The sequence below is a fragment of the Bemisia tabaci genome, chromosome 5 (assembly GCF_918797505.1).
Source record: "Bemisia tabaci chromosome 5, PGI_BMITA_v3".
Taxonomy (NCBI): Eukaryota; Metazoa; Arthropoda; class Insecta; order Hemiptera; family Aleyrodidae; genus Bemisia; species Bemisia tabaci.
The window spans coordinates 18,316,788-18,339,127 of NC_092797.1; the positions used below are offsets into that span (position 1 = coordinate 18,316,788).

The 22,340-nt window shown below is 35.3% G+C and overlaps 2 protein-coding genes across 7 annotated transcripts in view; one reads left to right on the top strand and one right to left on the bottom strand.

Moving 5' to 3' along the window:
• The first annotated feature begins 109 nt into the window (after positions 1–109).
• Positions 110–17,654, top strand: l(3)07882 (Nucleolar protein 14 homolog l(3)07882). Its single transcript, XM_019062736.2, has 16 exons — positions 110–369; positions 2,063–2,333; positions 3,120–3,272; positions 4,121–4,268; positions 5,550–5,857; positions 6,187–6,344; positions 7,014–7,105; positions 8,088–8,621; positions 9,450–9,640; positions 10,085–10,237; positions 11,410–11,574; positions 12,305–12,459; positions 13,213–13,411; positions 14,884–15,032; positions 15,691–15,849; positions 16,470–17,654. Exons 2-16 carry the CDS (start codon positions 2,145–2,147, stop codon positions 16,567–16,569), a joined length of 2,853 nt encoding a protein of 950 aa, XP_018918281.2. The 5' UTR covers positions 110–369; positions 2,063–2,144; the 3' UTR covers positions 16,570–17,654.
• A 1,480-nt stretch (positions 17,655–19,134) lies between these two features.
• LOC109044806 (death-associated inhibitor of apoptosis 1) overlaps positions 19,135–22,340 on the bottom strand; it is a 183,767-nt gene continuing 180,561 nt past the window's right edge. For 5 of the 6 annotated variants that reach the window (XM_019062737.2, XM_019062742.2, XM_019062741.2 and 2 more), the window contains one exon: positions 19,135–22,137. In XM_019062737.2, the coding sequence (XP_018918282.1) occupies positions 21,903–22,137 (235 nt within the window). In that variant the 3' untranslated portion in view covers positions 19,135–21,902. The remainder of the gene's footprint in view (positions 22,138–22,340) is intronic. The other variant, XM_019062738.2, reaches the window with a different exon arrangement.

Below are 22,340 nucleotides of genomic sequence, written 5' to 3' on the forward strand. Positions count from 1 at the left end.
AAAATGGCTATCTCGAATTGATGAACGGTTTGTTTCGCACACCCCACACCGGTTGAAGATCGTTTTGTTTTGTTTTGAGGTTAAAAATTGAAATTCCATGTTGATTTGTGATTGTGTGGTTGAAACACGTGTACTCCTCTATAAAAATTGACGTTTTGCAAATGAATTTACTTGTGAATCTGCTCTGTACATTCATTTGATTTATCATGTCAAGAAACCATTGTATAACATATTTGTCACTTGTATAATATTTAAGTTTTGTCTATTGGTGGAGTCGGACGCCTCAGGGAACCTCAGAACCCAAGCTGAATTACAGTGATAATCCTTCCACTTTCTTCCTTTTTTGAGAAATGGATGGGAAGCTGACAGGTATTTAGTGCATAATACGTTTTCTCCTAATCTAAGGATCAGGAATTGATCTACTAAGGTTACTTCTAAACGTTTTCCAACCTCAGAACTTCAAGAATTCTGTGTGCTAAGAGTGGATTTTGATGTACTACTAATACTTTAGTACCTGGCGTAACGAAGACTTTTCACCCCGTGTGGGTCATTCCACGCCAAATCAGACCAGTGATTTGACCTGACCCCCTCAGGATTTACTGAAATTTGGCACACTCCTTCTGTTCGCTAAGCTGAGCTGAAAAACGTAAATTTTAATTTTTTTGGATAGTTCGGGCAAAGTAAGAGACGTAGCACCTTCAAGAGCCTGTAACTTCAAAATGGTTAATCCGAGCGAAACATTGTGGTACCAATGAAAAGACCTGTAAATGCACTTTTTATCCATTTACAAGTAACACAATTTGACAGAACTTCTAATTTTTTTATTAAAAAATTGTAGGTAGAGTCGAAAATTTAAACATCTCAAATAGGGGTAAATTTAACTGTGCGAAATTTTGACTTGAGGTCGGTGATATCAAGAGGAATCCGGATGCAAAAATTCAGTGTGGAGACTTGATGGAGTCAAAAGTTATGAGCAAAAAACGTTCGTTTTTCGCGGTGCAAAAGCTCGGCTACTGACGCAAGCGGCTCCTAGCCGCGTATGCTGTGGCGGATGTCCCGACCCGGGCGAAAGAGTTCCAGGAATGCAGCGGCCAGGAGCCTCTTGCGTCAACAGCCGAGCTTTTGCACCGCGAAAAACGAGCGTTTTTTGCTTATATCTTGTGACTCCATCAAGTCTCCACTCTGAATTTTTGTATCCGGATTCCTCACGTTATGACCCGACCTCAAGTCTAAATTTTGCTTGATTTAATTTACCCCTTTTTGATATATTTCAATAAGTTACAGCCTCTTAAAGGTGCTACGTCTGTCAATTTGCCCAAACTTTACAGCTTAATAAAAGTTGAACCGAACATCCAAAAAAATTAAATTTAAGTTTTTCAGCTCAGCTTAGTGAACGGAAAGAGTGTGCCAAATTTCATTCAATTCTGAGGGGGTCAGGTCCAAAAGTGCTAATTTTTTGTCTAATTTGACATGGAATGACCCGCGTTCCTTTTGTGACTCGACAATCATCTTATTTTGTCCTACTGTTTTGTGTTTAGAAGTTTACTGTATGATAAAAGAGGATTGGCAATGTGACCATGTGTGATTGGCCAAGTTAGTAGGCACTTAGGTTGGATTAAATATACAAGACTGATTTTGCAAATAGATGAAGCCTGTTCAAGATAACTTATCTTCTCAAGATACATCTTCTTTGCAGTGCGCGTACGGAATTCCCTACTCGACACATACAGCTTAAAAGGACAAGCTTTTCAAAATAAGCTCTATTTCAGTTTACCATGAGTATTACTCAGCAAAGTTTATGACTTCATCTCTTTGACTCTTTCCAAGTAAGGACTCTTTGCAAATGATAAAAGGAGTTTAAATGAGAACTTTTCAGTTTCATTAGCTTTTAAAGTGCATAAATTTATATATTTTGTACTACAACACCCACTTAACTTATATTCTCTTTACTCTAAGTCATGAAGTTAATTTTCTGAATGGAGACACGTCCTTTCATATTATCACTCTCATTGATACCATTTATTTTACTTGATTAAACTGTGCAACTCTCATGTTCCCACAGGTATAGGAGTAAAGCAGGATCAAACCTATTTCACTACAGCATAGGCAATTTGAGACGTGTGATCCTAAGTGAAAAACTAGTCATGGCCAAAGTACGGAATAATAGAGGCCGAAAACGAGCGGGTCCAAAGCCGAAGCCTCAGACCCAATCCAAACCTAAAATGAATCCTTTTGAGATTCATATCAATAAATCAAAACATCAGGTTCTAGGCAAAAAAGCAAAAAATGCTGTTGGATATCCAGGAATTGCCAGACACAAAGCCATTCAAAAGGTAAAAACCTCTCTGCCATTTCTTATAAACTTTTTAAACTCATAATGAATATTCTTCTATTCATAGCTTGAGGAATTTATCACTTCATTCATTCAGCCTTTGCCAAACCTTCTTGTTTGAGTTTACATCGTTCCACAATGACTGGCAAAAATAAGGCGGGCACCCTCTGTCGTTTTCTTTTTTAAACTTATCACACATTTAGTGATCTCTTGCGATCCTAGGATTGTGCAAACGTTAGATACATCTTGGATCCCATGATGAGAACAAAACAATCACCCTTTTTTGCTCCATGCTCCAAAAAAGTGGAGCAAACCCATTTTTTATTTTGTTATAAAATGGGGCATTTTGCCTCAAGGCATGTTGGTGCAGGAGGCAAAAATGGAGGAACACAGCAAATGGTCAGCGTTTTGGAACTTTCTGAATGCTTGACCAGCTTTTGCAAGTGATGTATCATTTAATCTTTTCCATTGAACATACTGGTAATATTTATGAAAGTATTCTTAATTTTGAGGACGGTTTCAAGACAGTGTCTGTACCTGCCAGTTCCGAATTCTGATTATTTCACCTGAAAGTGTTCCTGTGGCCTTGTATTTATGAATTTTCTTTTTTTCTTGCATTTTATGTGTGGGTCTGGATGTTCTTTAGTAAGATGAATTGCTCCTTCAGAAGTATTAGCATAACACATCACGGCCAGCAGCTAGGCAGATGGTTCTCTCTAGTTTTATTTCTTCTCCTATTTTCTTTTTATTTTCTTTGTAAATGTAAATTGTGTGCACTTTGTTTTAGAGGAAAGTTAGTCTTCTTCAAGAATACAAAATAAAGGATAAAGCCAACAAATTTTTAGACAAGCGAATTGGAGAGCGAAATTCAGCAATGACGAATGATGACCGCATCATGGCAAGATTTACTGCAGAACGCTTAAAGGAGCACAAGACAAAGGTATGTCTTAATCCTGTCCTCTGCATATCAATTGGTTCATTCTGTTAACTTTGCTATTCTTCTAAATATTGATTTTTTGCAGATTTTGAGTGAATATTATTCAGAGGTTCGGTACTACTTTTGCGCCTGAACCTCCCAGCTGCCATTTTATTTTGAGTTCGGTACTTCCAATTTTGGTGACTCATGAATCGTAATGTTGGTGCATAATTTTGGTACTGTCCTGCAAGGTCGTCCTAGAAAAGGAAAACCTACGGGTCTGATTGGTCGAACCTGTCGGCAACTACGAATTCAGCAATGACGAATCAATGTTTTCAATGTTGCAATCAATTGTTTCAATGTTGATGTTCGATGAGACAAAACTGGGCAGAACATCCTTAAGAGGTTCGGCACTTTAATTAAAATTAGCCTCAACAGGGTGTCTGCAGGTCTAAAAAACTAGAAATTGTCAGGAAATTTCATGATCGAACTGGAACTATTAATATTTTTTACTTCTTCATAATGGGATTTTTTCTATGAATTCTCAAGTTTTTGTTCAGCAATAAAGTTATGTATGGATGATGAAAGCTTACTTTTATGATTGGTCCTGATTCTTTCTCTATCATTTCACCAAATCATCACTCATTGGAATTCAATTAGCTCGAACCAAATGAATTTTTTGTTTTGGTTTTTATGTAAATTGTGTATCTTCACCCCCCCCCCCCCCCTCTAAAAAGAAACATTAATTTGAGCATGGCTATTTCAATGTTTTAGTGTATCAAATTTTCCTACCATCGCATTAAATAAATTAGGGGCTAATTTTTCCAAATGACATTATTTATACTCAACTATGATCATTTGTTTATTTTTAGAAATCAATATTCAATCTTGACGATGATGCAGAAATAAACGTTTTAACTCACAGAGGAAGAACTTTAGAAGACGTTGAGAAGTTTGATGATCCTCGCAGTGATGATGAGGATGAAGAAAATGTAGGAACTGCTGGTGGCCGCCTTGATGGTAAAATTTTTTATACCTCGTTTTCTGTTTTTACAGCTTTTTCTGTCTCATTTAAAACATGTAGCGAGCATCATAATAAACTGGCAAATTTCAAGAATTTTGTGAAGGCCCAGTAAATCAGGAATATACCACAAAATTCTACTTAATCATAGAGAATAAAATAAGATTTCTTTAGTAGGTTGACTTCGTCATTACTGCAGTCAATGATTTTCTTTTTAATCGAACAACTTATAAGTCTTCAAGTTGAAAATTTGAGAAGCTGCAGGAAATTATTGGGGAAGAAGTGATAAATACTAAATGTAACAAAATACTAATCTTTTTGTACGATCTAGTGTAAACCTTCGAAGAGTATTGATTTGAATACTTTTTTTTTCGAAGTGAATAGATTTTAGGCAAGAAACCTTAATAACATTGGTGATCGGTACATTTTATTTGAGTGACTGTCTACCGTTAGTCTAAGTGTCTTATTACACGAAGTGCAAACAATTTTTTCGTTTGGATTTGTAGTTCAATTTTATTTACATAAGGTTGTTGCTTAGCAAGAAAAAAAAACCGTTGATTTTAAATAAAATGTAAATCTCACAATCCCAAAAATTCTGAAGAGACCCCACTATCAATAAAATGAAAAGAAAAAATTAGTCCTTTCAAAAAAATAAGTCAGGAGAGTCCAGTGATGCACATTTATTGTGACCCGTTTTTAGAATAGATTGAGCTATCAAAAAATTTGGGCCGAAAATGCGTTTTTGCCGAATTGATCTATCATTCACTGTCCTATCCACTTACGGTCGCCTTTCGAACAATAAATCACACTTAAAAACGCAAAAAAACATTTCCTCACTAAATTTATTGGTGTAGCATGTTCCCTGCAAGATTTACCTTGAGAATTGACAGAGTTAGCTGCGTGTTGCCCATGAAAATCACCTATCTTAAAAAAACGATGAACATGCCAAAGGCCGCTCATGCTAAAGCTCACCAAAAGAAAACAAAATGTGATACGACGTTGTAAGTTACCCAGTGACTCCTCAGAGCTCCTAGTAACACCTTTCAGTGGTGGAGCCCGGAATTTTATGACCGTTGCTTGGGTTTGCAGCGAAATTGCGGTTTTTTTTTTTTGGTCTCCCCTCGTATTTATTATTCAAGGTGAAATTCAACCGTATCATACGTATTTCTGTGAATTTTCACAGAAAGGTGAAAGGCGTTGAGTAGTTAAGTTCTCTGTTAAAAAATGAAATGGTCATCTCATGGCTTAATTTACTTGAATGATATTTGCTCTTTTTTCAGCTGACTTTGTAGAAGAAGCTCATTTTGGAGGAGGTCTGTTGAGCAAGTCCAACAAACCAAATAATCATCAAGATTTAATCGAAAAACTTATTCTGGAATCGAAGAAGAGGAAGGCTGAAAAAATGATGAATAAGGAGAAAACACTGGAGTTGACACAAAAATTAGATGCCACATGGAAAGAACTCATTCCTTTGGTTTCTGCCTCATCAAAAAAACCCGTAGAGGAAGCAACGAAGGACGTTGAAGGGAAAGATAAAAATTCCTACGATGTTGCCTTACGTCAACTTAAATTTGAAGCCCGTGGGCTAGTAAGTCAGTCCATACTTATAATAAAATTGCAAAGATCAGAGCATATCCTAAATTTTGATAGCAAAGAAGCCACTCGCTACTGAAGTGTGGCAGCCAAGAACTTTCTGCATCCCTGCTGGATCCGCTACCGCTCTGCTTCCATTTCTATGTGAATAATAAAAAAAGCTAACAATGGTTCAAAAATCTCTATTTCAAATCTCTATTCTCCTAGGTTCTCATCCCATTTTCACAAAGTGGCAGCATGAGCAATGAGGTTTTAATACCTGAATCCATACTGAGCTAAATTTCAATAATCAATGTTTTTAATACATTTTTTTTAACCTTTCAGCCTTCTGACAAGCTAAAATCTGAAGAGGAAATCATTCGTGAAGAGAAGGAGAGATTAGAAAGTTTGGAGGCAGAGCGTCTACGGAGGATGAAAGGCATTGAAGAAGACAAGAAAATTGAGAAACCTAAACATCAAAGTGCTGATGACTTGGATGATTGGTGAGTATATTGTTTTCCTCTGGTTTAGTCATAGCATTATGTACTGTGCTGTTTATTAACAACCAAACATTAATTAAGGCTCAAATGACCATTAAGTGCCTAAATTTGCCTTAAATAGCCTTACTGCTTGAAGTTAGGGGTAGTTGGGTTAACCTTCATCTCATTCTACCTTTACCTTTAAAACACAGCAAAAAAAAGAAAACATTAAATGAAAATCTTCCTAGATGTTAGCTGATCTTTAATACTGTATTAATTTATCTCAGATCATTTTGATTGCTAAGCAGTTCATATGATGAGGCAGGGTGCCTACCACGTGTAAGAGGAGCACTGGTAAAAATAATCTATTAGTCAATATTTTCAGTTGATAGTCAAGAAGCCTGAAGATTTTCCCCATCATGATATACTTAACTTGAGGGCAACCAGGAGATGGCATTTGATCTCACATCTTTTTTTCTCTTTAAAGATCTACTAATTTCTATAAGCAAAGAAATGAAAGAGTAGACAAGACCTTACATTTATTGGTAATTTATTGCCAGTGGCTTTTGAAATGCTTTTACTTGCTCAACTACTGTGTTAGTCCACAAAATCAAAATGAATTGAAATAAGCATCCTCTGGGGCACTTAATAAACTCGAGCTTTCTATATTATGCTGTAATTTTATTTTTCCAGTTTCTATGGTTCTGACAATGAGGATGATGAAACCCTTACTTATAATAATGAGGGAAGACCCATAAGTGGAATCTTGAAGAAGCTTAATGCAGGTAATTTTTTTTAATCACTCTTTATCCTTTGAATGATGCCCTCTAGATAAGGAAGTGCTCAGTTAATCTCTTTTTCAGCAATGGTCTGAGTGTTCAATATGTTCAGAAGAAGTACACGGACGGTGAAATTCCCAAACCACATATCTCGTTTGGGGTGTTCTAAAATCTCCGTTCCCATTTTACTTTTTTAAAGAAGAACAAATCAACATCATACCTCAAAGCTTGAAAATAATTTTTTTCGCACAGAGAAGAAAAATTATGGTAGTTTGAAAAATTTGATGGTAAGTTGTTTTCCATTTGAAAAATAAAGTACAACAGGAAGTCAACAACGTAGCAAACCAAGGTATGTGGTTTGGGAGCTTCACCATCGATACATATTGCTCAAGTTTTAAATTTTAATTCATTCTCTCAATCTCCCTCTATTTTGCTTTGAAATTCTAACTCTGTATTATTTTTAAAAAATATTAGGTTGAGAAAAAACTAAAATGCCATGGTGCTTTTTTTTCTAGATAAGTCCCTTAAAGCAATATAAACTCATGAAATGGGAAAGTGTATAACTTACTTTTTATTAATTTTTTGTAATTTAGAATTTCAATAAAGAAGAAACCGGGATATTTAGATTGTAAGCTATACATGTTAACAGTAGACTGATAACACATAATGCAGAGTTTTAATCCGCTTCGTTGCTCAAGGTATGAATGCAAAAAAACTTCAAGAATCAGATTTTTTTTAAAGCAGACCTTGGTCGTGCTTTAAATTCTTCTAGTCATTTGAATTAGAGATCCAAGACGTAATCCAATTAAAATTGTCTCTGAAAAGAGATGGTTTCCACCATGCATTTTTGACAGTTCATAATAATTATTCAATTCCAGATCATAACCAATACAAATCCCTCATAGTGATGTGAGCTCAGATATTTTCCATCTTTTTTAATTAAACATTACCGATCTAATTTTGTCAAATGTTAATTTTCAAACAACAGAAGCGGACGAGAAGAGTGCGAGAACAGGATCTAGTTCCAGTGAGGAGAGTGGAGAAGAAGATAGTGACTCCTCAGATTCCGAGAAAGGAGAAGAAGGAGACGAAGACGGCAATGAATATGAAGGAGAAGGAGGTGGAGGAGAAGAAAGCGACAGCAGCGAAGATGATCTCTCTGACTTGAAAAGCGATTCAAGCGACGATAATGATTCTGATAATGAAGGAACAGAAGATGATAAATCTGAAAATTTGGTAGGAAATAAAAGAAAGCTTACCTCTGATGAAATAGTGCCGGATAAAAAAACCTCTGCCAAGAAACTTAAGTCCAATCAGTCCGCTGGAGATGATTCTTCCAAACCTGTCGATGATGGCAAAGCAGACTCTGCCAAGAAAGTAAGATTTGGTGGAGTGCATGAAGAAAAGGAGAAAAGTCCTTCAGCAGCTCTTAAAGTGGACCCTGCTGTTTTTGCTGAAATTCTCAAAAGGAAAAAATTGTTGATGGAATCCGCCAGGAAGGAATTGCCATATACTTTTAAAGGTAATGAAACACTTGATTGCGACTTGTTCAATACTATCGCCGTTTTTCCTCTACTCATTTCAACATTAACAGGTTCATAAGTTTTTTCAATTTATCTGAAGGTAGGTTTACCATTGCCTTTTTGAAAAATTATACTGTTTAGGGCTCCTTCTTTCTTTTTTTGTGAATCAACCAGAATTATTGCAACTAAATCAGATGTTACCTAATTTCATTTTATATTTTATTATTTTAAAAGAAAACCAAACAATATTCTATCTTAAAATTTTGTGAGTGCAGTCAAATCTCTATAATCCGAAGCAATTTTTTCACCACTGAAACATGGCCTTTCCGGACAAGATTCTGCGGAAACTGGTTTTTTTTGGCAAAAATTGAATATGCTCTTGTGTGGTTTTTAGTATTTTTTTTCCAATTAAATGTTTTTTTTTTTCAAATATGATGGGAAGTTGGCCAAGTTTGTGCTTCACAACAATACAGTCACAAACAAAGCCTGGAATGGCATTTTTTATTCTTTTTTTGGTGGTTTTGATTACCCAACATCCCTGACGGTAACGATGTGTCGGATAATCGAGAGTCTACTGTATATTCTATGTACTTTAGGGGAGACTCTCAGTAAGTTACAAGACATTGTGTCGCTTAGTTCTCAAGTAAAAAAGTAACAAATTGGAGGGATAGGGCAATGCGAATTTCAGTTAGGTTGATTTTGCTTAAATCTGTTCAGCTATCTAATGACAATGATTTGGGCTGGTTCAACACTTTCAAGGTCACATTATCAATCGTGTTAGTTTCTTTATTTTGCTTGAAGTACATTTGTTTTATTTTCCCTTGCAGCACCTGAAAGCTATGAAGAATTAGAAAATGTGCTTGCTAATAGAACAGCTGAGCAGAAAGCAGTCATATTAGAAAGAATGATCAAGTGTAATCATCCAAGTCTTCTTGAAAGCAACAAAGAGAAATTGAAAAACTTGTTTGCGCTCTTACTGCAGCATTTGCACGACTTAGCTTCTTCGACCAATCCATTGGTAAGGACACATCTTATTCACCTAGGATTACACAATTATTTTTCATTTTCTTTTTTCCCCCTTTTTTTTACTGCAACAGAGACTATTGTTTCTTCTTTATCACATGAGACCACAACACGCCATCCCAAACAAGTTTTCACTTGAAGTCATTAGTTCATTTTGCGTGAAGGTAGTAATTTCAACTTCAAAAGTTAATGGTTACTAACTTAATCTTCAAATTTTATCTAAAATCTCTCTCCAGTTATCTCTCATTGTTATGGCTTGTCTTAATTTTTTCAAGATAGCGGGCGATTCGCACCTAGTTTATTTCATACTTAATTGAATCATCTAACTTAGTGTAAATAGGGCATAGGGCTACTAATTTTTTAATATCTGCTTCTACTAATTCAATGTATCAACTACAAAGATAAATTTATTTAACAGTGGTATTCTTTTTAATTCTAGGAATGCTGGTCAACATTAGATTGTATGGCTCCCTATCTATACGATCTGTGTCAGTTTTGTCCAGAAAGTGCTGGTAACTGTCTCAGAGAAGTCATCAAAGAAAAGCAAAACCCATACCGGAAATTGCATCGATCTTATCCAAGTACTGATACGGTATGTTTTAACATTTATCTGGTTTTTCATAAAGTTTTACCAAATTGATGTACACATTCCAACAAGGGTGCAGAAAGTTCCAAGCCTATCCATTCATTCGGCCTTCCCCGAAGTTCAATCAATCCTATCCCTTTATTTTTAACCATAATGCATGATTGCTTCCTCTTGAAGACAAAAGAAAAGAAAAAATACTTTAACCTAATATATTGGACTTTTTTACCGCTTAAATTCTATACTTTCTCATGGGTTCCCCCGTTTTTCCCGCTCTTGCTAGGGTTCCATCATTCTATACGACCGGCAAGTTTGCTGGTCAGGAAGTTTCTGCACCTGCATCACAATAATGCTTGAACTTAGTGTGATTGAAGTGATGAGTGAAAGTGTTCAACTAAGAATTTCGATTGTGATAATGCACAGTTTGGTATGTTCGATGCTTAATATGTCCACTAAAAGTAAATGCCAACATTATTGGAGGTTTATTAAAAGAATAAACTTTTCGTCAAAACGTGGATATTTCAATCTGTCACTACTACAATTACTGGCAGTCAGATAAAGTTAAAATATCAAAAAATTTGCCCCATCACCATTAAAAAATAGATCATAGAGACTTGTAGTTTGTATCAACAATTACCTCTTTTCAAACCCTTTCCTACAATGTATGTATTTAGTACAGAAAGGGGAGGGATATAACAAGTTTATATTGCCTCCTCTCTAGCGTCCTCCCAAAAGAAGGAAAAAAAACATTTTTTGAAGAAAAATTTTTTGAGCCCCCTTTCCTCATTAATTCAGTCCTTTTATAGAGAATGATATAAACTGAAACATTTTGTCGCCGCTTGCTTAAATACCACAAACAGAGTATTTATTTTTAGCCCTTCCCTTTTAAGTTTTATCAGAAGAATCTTATCAAACAATGTGAAACTCAACTATTTACTATTTCAAAATGTATTACATGCATTTGAAAAATATTTTGGCTGCTTTGACTTTCACCATCCGCAATTTGGCTAAATTGCCCTAAGTTTTGAAATTTTAGAATATTTTTCTTTGGTTGCGAGCTTCTTGAAAGTTTCAGTATTTCAAAATTTCTGTCCTATTTTAATCATTTTCAAAATAATTGAAATTCCATCCCAGGTTATTTTTTATTTTTAATTCCTCTGCTATCTTTTCCTATTTTGCAGCTACTTTTTTTCAAACTAATCTCATTGTTGTACCCAACAAGTGATCTTCGACATCCTGTTGTCACCCCTTGTATTATTTTAATGCTTCATATCCTACATCAGTGCCGATTGGAGTCGAGAAAAGATATTGCATCATCACTTTTCATCATTGCTCTGATTCTAGAGGTAAGTTTTATGAATGACTATTCACAATCTACATCCCTTGGTACATCATTGGAATTAAAAAATCAGCACTTACATTTTCTCTGCATGCAAAAGGAATTTAATTAGATTTTCAAAGAAAAAAATGTCTTGGGCAAAACTGCACTGTAAATTAGAAAGCGTGAAAATCAATACCTAAATAACAAAATACTCAATTAAGTTTATGTTGGTGAATTATGTAATACATATTATTGTAACATCGAAAGACGATTAGTTCAAAGCAGGAAATTTAGGAGCTATGGTTAAAAGTCGCGCAAATTTTTAAAACGAAATTCCTTTACCTTCTTGTTTTATTCAAGACATGTTTTGGTAGACAAGTGCGCACTGAAACATATGTTCAATGAAACAACAAGGTAAAGGAATACGAGTTAAAAATTTACCCTTTCAGTCCTGAAAGTATTATCTTACCCACCTAAATGTCTTATCTCCATGAATCTACACACCAGGCAAACTGCGTTGGGGAAAAAAGGAAACTCAAAATTTTCAAACATAGATACTTAGTTAAGAATGTTGCCATTCAGATTTTGTACGCAGTGGAATAATAAGAGTTCCTACAAGTATGGGTTTGTCTCTCCAGTTCTCCTGAACTATAACTAAAATTATCATTTGTATCATTATTTTTCCATCACCCAATCTGGTATTTGTGAGTTGTAATTTGTGCTGTTTGGCTAAAATCGTCATCCCTCATTTTCAGTACACTGAACTATCCAAAAGGTACGCTCCAGAGGTTGTAAATGTGATCCAAGCTCTGCTCTCCATGGCCTCACCTGATCAAAATCATAAAGTGTGTCTTCCTGGTCTTCCAAGACATAAAGTTTTAGTTCTTTCAGAATCATTTGATAAAAATCAGTAAGTTCATCTTTACCGCCTTTATTAGTGTTTCTGGTCCCAGATGGAATTTTCTAACTTGAATTTTGTCTGTACATGAGGGGGAGATGTGTTTCAAGGCCGTACAAAACAAAAGTTGCTAATCAAATCCAGCTTAACAGGTTTTAGGTTTATTTATGGATTTCAATTACATTACAGAGGATCACAGGGTTGCGACAATTAAGGATAACGGGAAAACTGGAGAATGTAAGATAATCTCCAAAATAAGTGAAAACCAGGAAAAGTCAGGGGAAAGAATGAAAGAATCAGGGGAAATGCCCAAAAAAGTGTAGCTCAATTTTAACGTTTAAAAAACTCTGATTAAGCTCTTATTTTTTACTTTACAGTAGTTAAAATTTTTCCCAGAGATTTTGTGTTATTTGATTTTGAATGGGTAAAAAAAATTCACAGAAAATTTCAACAGAAACTGTTGATTAGTTTTCTCTTGAAACAATAAAATATGAGCCGATACTTACAACACTCCAAACTGTAATAGGTATTTTTTTTACTTCAGCCGTCGATATGCAGAATATGCTGAACTTGTGACTTTCTTTGATGTAGATTTTCCACGAACCTGGGCCATCAAACAGCCTTTGTGTGTCACATCCTTCAACTCGTCGGTCACTTTAGTATGACTATAAATGTTCAAGCAGAAGGCTGCATATGATGTTTAATTATCTGTTATTATTTTCACTGTTAACTTTGCTGATAATTGTTTGATTTTTTTATGCTCAGGCTCTCTGCCAATAAACTAGAAATAACAATGAAAGCAGTTGATCTCAGCGAGGATAGTGACAATTTTGACGATAACTTCAAACTGAGAGTCCTTGCAACCATTTTCAAGTTCATTACGCAATTTGCGTATAGGTACAATAGTCTTCCAGCCAGTCCGATGATATTTGCTCCAATCAAGAATAGCATTAACAAGTTGCAGGTAGGTTTAAAATTTTTAAGATGAACTTCAGAGCTCGCTGGTGTTTTTTTTTCATTGATCAGCTATATCAAATAATATAATGAATTCTTTGTCTAACAATTAGCCCAGTTTGTTCTCTTCTTGATCACGTATGCGAGTCATCCCAAAAGTAAGTTTCCACTATTCATATCTCAGAAACTCAAAAGACAAGTCAAATTTAAAAGTGCCTGGTTGATTCTACTAAGAACTCTCCATTAAGCCCAAGTTTTTGAACTTTGAACCCAAGGTATAAAAGAAAATCCGTTTCTACCTCAGATACTCCTGACAAGCCCTGTCCATGGAGGTGAACGAGAGAATTGTGGCATACTCTTTTTCCATAATTCGAGCTCTCCATTGAAATTTTGTAACTCTAAAAAGTTCAATTTCAGTATTCGACAGTTAAAGTTATTAAATTCTGTAAACTGTACACTGTCGGTCCTCTCTAACAGGTTTTTTTATTGTAAAAATCGTTTCTTATGGCTAGACAAGTATACCCATATGAACGTTCACTATGCATACTTTTGTAGCTTCTCACAAAGAGATTTCGCCACTAACACAAAATTTGATAGTTAAAATGTAAACATTTGCACTATCTTCACTTTTTGCCAGTATAAAATGATTGGCAGTGCAGCTTGTACTATCCAGCACTTTGGCAACAAGGACTGCAATATGACGAATAGATCATGATGGAACCGTTTAGATTTTTGCCTCTACTACGCATTTTTCCTTAATAAATTCTGGAAAAAGGTTTCCTGTGTCGATGATTTCTGGCCAAAGGACAGCAGAGGCCATAACTACACAATACAGCAATGCACATTTCCAATCATCCTTTTATTATATGGTGGGCGGAACTTGCTACTAGTTTCTCATGTAAAAAAGTATTTACTCCTGAACTACCAGTTCAAATTTAAAGAACTGAGGCCTCATGGAGAGTCAGGGAGAGAAACCGATAATTTCTTACAAACTTCATTCATCATTTTTAGTTGCTGAGATATAAATTCTGGATGACTTTAGTAACTTTGGAGCTTACGAATTTGGCTAGAGTTAATACTACCAGAGTTAAGAGTACTCGCTGACCCATTAGATGCTAAAATTCTCCATTTTGAAAAACTGTATTAAAAACTGAATGTACGAATTTAAGCTGAATCCGCCTTACTACATCAGACATTCCGTCCCGTATCTGATTACTTTAACAGAAAAATATGCAACATTTTGATTTATAATTATGTGAAACTATTTGTTCCAATCTCGTGAAAATTCGCAAAAATTTTCGAGGTGGTCTTCAGTTTTCTGTTAAAGGTTGAAGGGGGAAAAAAAACACGAGGAGAAATAAGACAATATGAAATGTAGTTGGGTTGATTTTGGGTAATGCCATCCAATTGCTGTATGAAAAATATTTGATTAACCTAAATTCGATCTATGAAAGCCCACTACAGGAGACTTTTCTTTTCCAGGTGGAAAAATATCCTGATTTTCTTTCTTCCCTAGTGGAAGAGTGCAACTCGGCTCTAGAAACAGCCATCGACAAAAAATTGGAGGTGTTGACGAAAGAAAAGGAAAAGCCAAAAATTCTGAAACTATATGAGCCGAAAATAGTGCCAGTGTAAGTTGAAATTTTTGTTCACGCTTTAAGTAGTTTTGTGTTCTTATTTGAGAACATAAATAATATATTGGCGCTAAATTTTTGACTGATATTTTCAACCTTTTTTTAAAAAAAATAGTGTGCACTGTTGTATCGTCAATGAACACCTTTATTTTGAAGGACCCAAGCGACAAAAACTTTTGAGCTTTCACTTATCCTTCTCTGACACAACTTTCATGGACATTGAAATTTTGGTTTATTGGCTTTTTTTTCAATGAACAGTTGAGTTCGATTAAATTAGTTGATTCGAAAAAGGGAAAAGTCCAGTTTTTAATGAATGCTTGCATTGCAAGAATTTGGAAAAAAATTTGTTTTTCTGGCTTAGACTATGTTCCCATTTTTTATTCAACCTTGGAATGTTCTTGCAATTACTGCGAATCTCAAGTTTTCATCAAAGATGCATAACTAGCCCAAAAAAAATATTTTTGACCCAGAAAAGGGGCTTTTGGAGAGAAAAATAATTCCTCCTTTACTTGCCAAAGCTTTCTTTTTTTCCATGGCATCTTTATCAAAAAGAACAATTGTGTCTGTGATTACTCAGAGTTCCATGTATTAATTTCGTGTTTTCCGCAAAATTTACGTTACAAACTAAGTATCTGTTTTTAATCTTTTTTACTAGGTATGATATGAAATTCTTGAAGGAAAAAGAAGGTGACCCTAAAGCAGAACATGTCAAATTACTCCGAACGTATCGTAAAGAAATGAAAGGTGCTATGCGTGAGATTAGAAGAGACAAAGACTTCATATCTAGAATTAAATTCAAGGAACAGGCCAAGAGGTAAGTTAAATTTTTCTTAAGAAAAGAATCACTAGCTCATGGCCAGATTATACTGGATCATAGATTTTTCTTCGCAAGATTTTTTACATTCCCTATTGAATTCTTCAAGTTTGAGTAATTTTATGACGTCATGAAGATAAGTTTCTCCTGATTCCAAATAAACCTTGTGCGACTTGATTTTGTAAGTAAGGAGAACGACATCATAACAACAGTAAAATTTATGAAGGAAAGCATAGACATCCATTAGTTTTTTTCTACACAGGGGCAAGTGGGCCAAGTGTTCCCCATCCTATGGAGACCGATATTTTCAATCATACCGTATAGTCCTCGTCAAATAAGCCTATGCACTTCTAGTGTGCGCCAGAATATCTGTAATTTTCATTGAAGTATTGAAAATGAATGTAAGAATTAAGATGACGGATCTTTTGTCTGACCTTTCAAGTGCATCAATTTATTCGGTGTGGACTTTAGCTGATTGTGGTAGTAAGGATTCGTCTATTCCCAGTAATTTCTGTCTATTTATTTTCAAAGTTTTCATGCAGCTTGTGCTCGTGTAAACCTCTCTTTACAAATCTCTCCTTCTTGTTTTTCTAATTTTTTTCCTTTTCCCTCATTTCCAGTGATGCAGAACGGCGGCAGAAAGTCAAGGAGATTTACTCCTGGGGTGCTGCGCAGCAAGGAGAGCTCAATCAGATGGCTCGCAAGAAAAAAAAGAAGTGATCCTCACAATTGTACGAACGTTTGCTGGTCACCTGGAAAACGGGATATCAGGGAATTCTCGAAAACTAAGATCAAATTATTTTTGTATTGTAGCTGTATTAGCAAGCAGTTGTGGCTTGTAGTGCTGCGCCATTCTTTCACTCCCATACATGTGAGGGGAAGTCGATAAATTGGTTACCTTTTTTTTTACGTACCCCTTAGAAAAAATGAGGAAAATTTAAATCTATTCTTAATCCCATCTGAATAATTGAACAAGGCCTTTGAATTGATTTCTGAAGCCATGCTTAGCCATTTTCTGCTTATTTTGGAATCATCAACTAAAATTTTTTAAGCATGAGGGAATTATTTTAATTTCATTTGCTGATAATCATTTGCTGGTTCAGTTAACTTCCTCTGAATCAAACGCTCTTTACATGGAATTTTCCTTTAAGTCAAACTTTCTTAAGGCCCCGTCAAATTTTTCATAAGAAGTAAGAACAAAAAGCCTTCTAAGTGGAACTAACAATCTGGTCCCTATGCAGTTTGACTTAGAGGAAGGTAATTGTAAAATGCCAGCAAGTATAGGCATGAAACCTACTCACTGTCACCTCCTATTGGTTTATCTGACTTGTATGCACAAAGCCTGTTTTGAAAAGCTTGTGTGCAGAAGCTCTGTCAGTGTATTAGAGTCACGCTAAGTCAGTCTACGCCCGTTTAGACAGTAGAAGAGGATCGTCTGATGTCATTTTAGCATCGAAAGAAAGTGCAGGTATGAAGATGATGGATCTCCTTTGCAGTCTCCAAGTTGATAGACCTATTTTGCATGGACTCTAAATTCAGACTGCTTTGAGGACTGTTTCCCTACGCTGTTCTGCTGTAGCTTCTACATTCCCACCTATTCTTTACGACAATGGCTGAAAACCATGCTCAGGAGTTGTTTTGTTTTTGTAAAGGTTAACCGTAAAGTTAACCTTCCATCAAGTGCTCATGTCTTAACAGCGTGATTGTTACGTTATTTTAATGTATGTAATTTTCTATTTGAATAGAATATTTATTCTACTTCAAAAGGAATTTCCTAATTGAATTAGATGAAGTTTTCGATTCTACTTTCTTCCCTTTTATTCCTTCAAGTGAGCTCCCTTAAAACTTTAGAAACTGAATTTAATCATCCAAGCTTAAGTTCGGCTACTAGGCGACTATGACCTTCTCAGAGGATTCTATTGGTTTCAATGAGGTGAGGTATTAGCTTGATGTGAGCACCGGAAAAGTTAATCCCAGCTGTTGGGTCTTGTCCAAATGAAGGAGGAACTTGTTCCTGGACCTCATTATCACTCAACTACATCTGAGAACGTGTAATCCCAGTTCATTTATCCAGGACCGGATTTACATGTTTAGCGCCCTAGGCTAAACTTAGGGTGGCGCCCCTAAAAGTAGGCGCTCTCGTGGGGAGCGGGGGGGGGGGGTGTCTCCCAGACGCCCCTCCCCTCCAGATCAGAAGGAGGATGTTAAGTGTCCGGAAAATGTTCAAATTCACCTTTAAAAAAACACCTATGTCAACCACAACGTAGACACTTTTTAATAAGTCAGGTTTTTTAATAAATTCTCAAAAACTTTGCGCCCCTTAAAATGCTGCGCCCTAGGCTATAGCCTATGTAGCCTATTGGTAAATCCGGCCCTGCATTTATCCGATTCGCCCCAAATTCTGCCAATTGCGCTCATATGGACAGGGCCTGAGAACCGATATCCACCTGGTGTGTCCACGTAAGGGAATGTGTACTTTGCCCCTTATATCCTCCATATTTGGACCAAGTTTATCAGAAAGGAACCAACCCACATCAAGTTGAATCCGAGGAAAAGAGGTTTGAAGTTTTATTCCTTTGTGAGACTGAGTGTAGAAAGTAAACTTTAACGCCTCTTTTCAAATAATTTTTTTTTTTTTGACTTTAAGTTCTTGGCAGAAGAAAATATATAACTAGAGGAACTCCAAAACATCCTTGACTCAATTTTTTCGAAAATGTAGGTTGGTTCCTTTCTGATGAACTCTGTCCATTTTTTACTTGTTATTTGAATGAGACACTCGCCCAAGTTATGAGATAAATGCAGTTGAGGGTTTCCAGTACTTGTTTCAAGAGTTTCTAACTTCTGAAAACTTATTTACCATCCGTTGAACAGGATTTTAAGTTCATCTGGTGGGGAATTACAACTAATACAAAAAAAGAAAATTGATACTACAGAGTGGTTATCATATCACAGCGCAGCGCGCTGTTAGGTACTTTTCTCCATTTTGCAATGGATGCACTTAACTTTCCGAGACTGGATCACCTTACAGATCGTATCAGGATTAAAATTCAACTGAAAATTACTTTATTGTAGTTCAAATTTCTTTAATTAAAAAAAACCCTTAAACTCCTCACATTTCTCCATACAGAGCACATGGCAACATTTTTTTAGGCTAAGTGGACTGCACTTATTAAAAAGAGCCCAACACTCTAGAAAACTCAATATTTGCAGTATCTTGCTGCGTAGTGTGGTCAAATGGTCATAACTAATTGCTATCAGGAGAGGGAATGCAAGAAAGAAGTCAGATTTAAAGATGAGTTTGATTTATTTTCTCATCTCTTTTGAAATTATTTAAAAGCTAAAGTATTCACAAAAAAATTACATGACTTCATATTATTTACAGTTTCCTACTTACAACATCCAGATCACTTCAGCAAATAAAAAATTATTTTGACTTTGATCCAATTCTTTTTTGTACTTTAATGCAACTGTAAACTTTAATCTGGAGAAAAAATATTGAGGATTGTGTCAAGAAAAGTGTTTACATAAATTAGATTAACTTACAGGCATGTTTGCTTTTTACATAATAGGTGAGTGAATTACTTGGATTTAGCAGAGGAGGTTAACACTTTTGCTAACTCCTTACAGACACTAAAGTTGAATAGACTTGCAAATTGCAAGATGACATTGAATAAATAGATATTCTGAGACAGTTCTTTCACTAAGAGGCTTACCGATAAAAAAATGTTAATGATTCTCACTTTAAAGGGGAGAAATCGTCTAATTCTTCAGGAAGCACGCAATGTTGAACTTAAAAATTTCATTTTGCCCTTGGTTTCAAATGATGACCATATTTTCAATCTAGTATGCTTGGTGCATAATTTACACAAGGACAGAGAGACTACAATCGGAAGATTGAATAATAGGAAACATAGAAAGTGCTCTTATAAGGTCGTCTTCACAGAAACTGGCTTGTAAAATAACTGCCCTCCTCTTCAAATTATCTAGGCTTTTGAATCGCCTTCATAGTTACGATATCCCAGATTTTAAACTTTCACACCTAAGGACAGAATTTATTGAAGGATATAATAGTTATACCTTCTTTTATTAGGAAACATTTTATGTGCTCTTATAAATTTATGATTACAGATATTCAAATCAAAAATTCAAATACAACAAAAGAAAAAAAGAAAAGAAAAAAACAGATAACTAAAAAAATAAAACTCTTTGAGAAATAACACGTAAGGAAAGTGGGCAGACAAATTTTTACAAGTTTTACGTCAAAGCATATGATTCGGCCCACACAAGTGTGAAAACACAGGAAATTAAGGGGGGGGGGGGAGAAAATAAATAATATTACAAGATGAATAGGTGTGAATATTCGAAGAGAACCCTGACAGGTGTACAACTGGTTATTTGATTCTGGAGTCATTATAATCGCAGGATTATAGTGCATAGGTACATTGATTGCTGCTCCTTCACCAAAATGAATGACAATACAAATTTAAATACAGACACGGTAGATGTACTTTAACATTTTCTATAGGAAAGAGCAACTGAGACTTTCTCACAGCTTTGAATGGAGGGCGAAAGCAAAATAAACTTATTTGCTCGCCGATATAACTTACATCTCTTTCATTTAAGGTTTCTATATTAAAGCCAACCACATACAAACAGCAAATTTGAGTGGTGATCAAGATATAGTACCCTGATGAGGCTGAAAGTTTCGATAAGAAACTTTGGTTCAAATGAACATGGAGAGAGATGAGAGTTCATGATAGAGTAAAATTGGAGTGTACTACAATATGTATGTAGGCACAGCAGAATATGCTGATAACTGTTCTTACATTAGATTTTTTTTATACAATCCATAACCTTTACAGTTGACTAGAGAAATAACAAGACAATCAACAAAAGAAGTTAAAACATATCGTCAGTTGCTTAAGGAGAGATAAGCAAGAAAGCTATCAAAATCAGAGATCAGTGAAGCTACATAAGATTTTACCTCACTATCAAGTTGCCTTCTTTATTGCTTCATAATCATCATGATGTAACGCTTCGACTGCCAAGGCATGGATAATCTCAGTCTGGCATTGATGCATGCTCATTCATTACTAGGCTTCTGAGTCATAAATTCAATACAAATTTTGTACTTCTAGACTTTAAAGATCCGGAGGATTACAATATGATGTTAGTAAAATGAGACCAAATTGATGCCGCACTTGAGATGCCGAAGAGACAGTCAATGCATTAACATATGAATATGGAGCAAATCCTAATACCACTTACTTCAGAGAGAAGCTCGAACGCACGACATTATCAAGCTGTAATGACATAATGCTTAGCTAACCCATGATTTTTACAGAGTTAGTAGAAAATTAAAACCCTATCTATTTCAGGGGTGATATTGACGATTCTGGAAATATCTTGTAAATACTATATTTGCAGATTCACAGGGATTGTTAGATAGCGATTTGCTATTTCAAAATACTCATTTCATAGAGATTATTCATTTGAAATGAAGTTAAATTGGTTGGCCTAAGTGTTTACCTCTAATCAGGAATGAGGTAATGACTACAAATATAGTAGTACTAGAAAAGAGGCATATAGGTTAAAGTGCAGTTTATAAAGTGGTTACTTCAACCAATATTAGAAAATGAACATGAAGTAAAAGTACCGAATAGCCGTGTGATGGTAAAGCTCGAATAATAGTAACATTTAAAAATATGAATTAGAGATAAAATATAATAAATATTAAAGTTAGCGATATTGCTCATATTTATGAAATTTAACTATACTTATGTTGATGCGGCACACTTTCATCAAATTTTACTTACAAGGCTATTGAAGTGGACATATTGACTGATCTTGTAGTTTTGGGTAGGTCAATGGAGTATATAGAATGGCCCTGTATGGATTGAGATGGTGAACCGTACAGTCACAAAAATGGGTGTGACAACTTAGATAAAATCCAAGACCAATAAATCAGGAAATATTTTTACTTCATGTTCATTTGCAAAATAATAATAAAAAAAAATTTCTTTCAGATTTTAACGATTAACGAAGGGGAAGATTTAAGATAAATACACTCGAGCAGTGGCTAGGAAGGGTGTCCGACACACGGCACATGTCGTTAGAGATGGGGTGCATTTCACACATGCCACGATGTGACCACAAGGAAGGAATGCCACACCCATTTCTTCAGTGTAACAAATTTTGCATAATCTATCTTCACTAGTTTTAGTTTCTGAAGTTGACGCTTCTGATTTCAATGGCTCTGTACTTGATTTGGAGACAGTTGATTTACTACTGTAACAAAAAAAAAAAAACCAAAAATAGTAAACAAGATCTTCAAATGAGGTAAAAACACCAGGGAATTCTCTACCGAAGCATGAAATTTTAGGAAACGTTCAAGTCCTCATAAAAATATGATCATTCATTCAGCCGAAAAGGTATCAATACAGAAATATCAAACAAACTAATTCTTTGAGAAATTCACATCAATTAGAAAG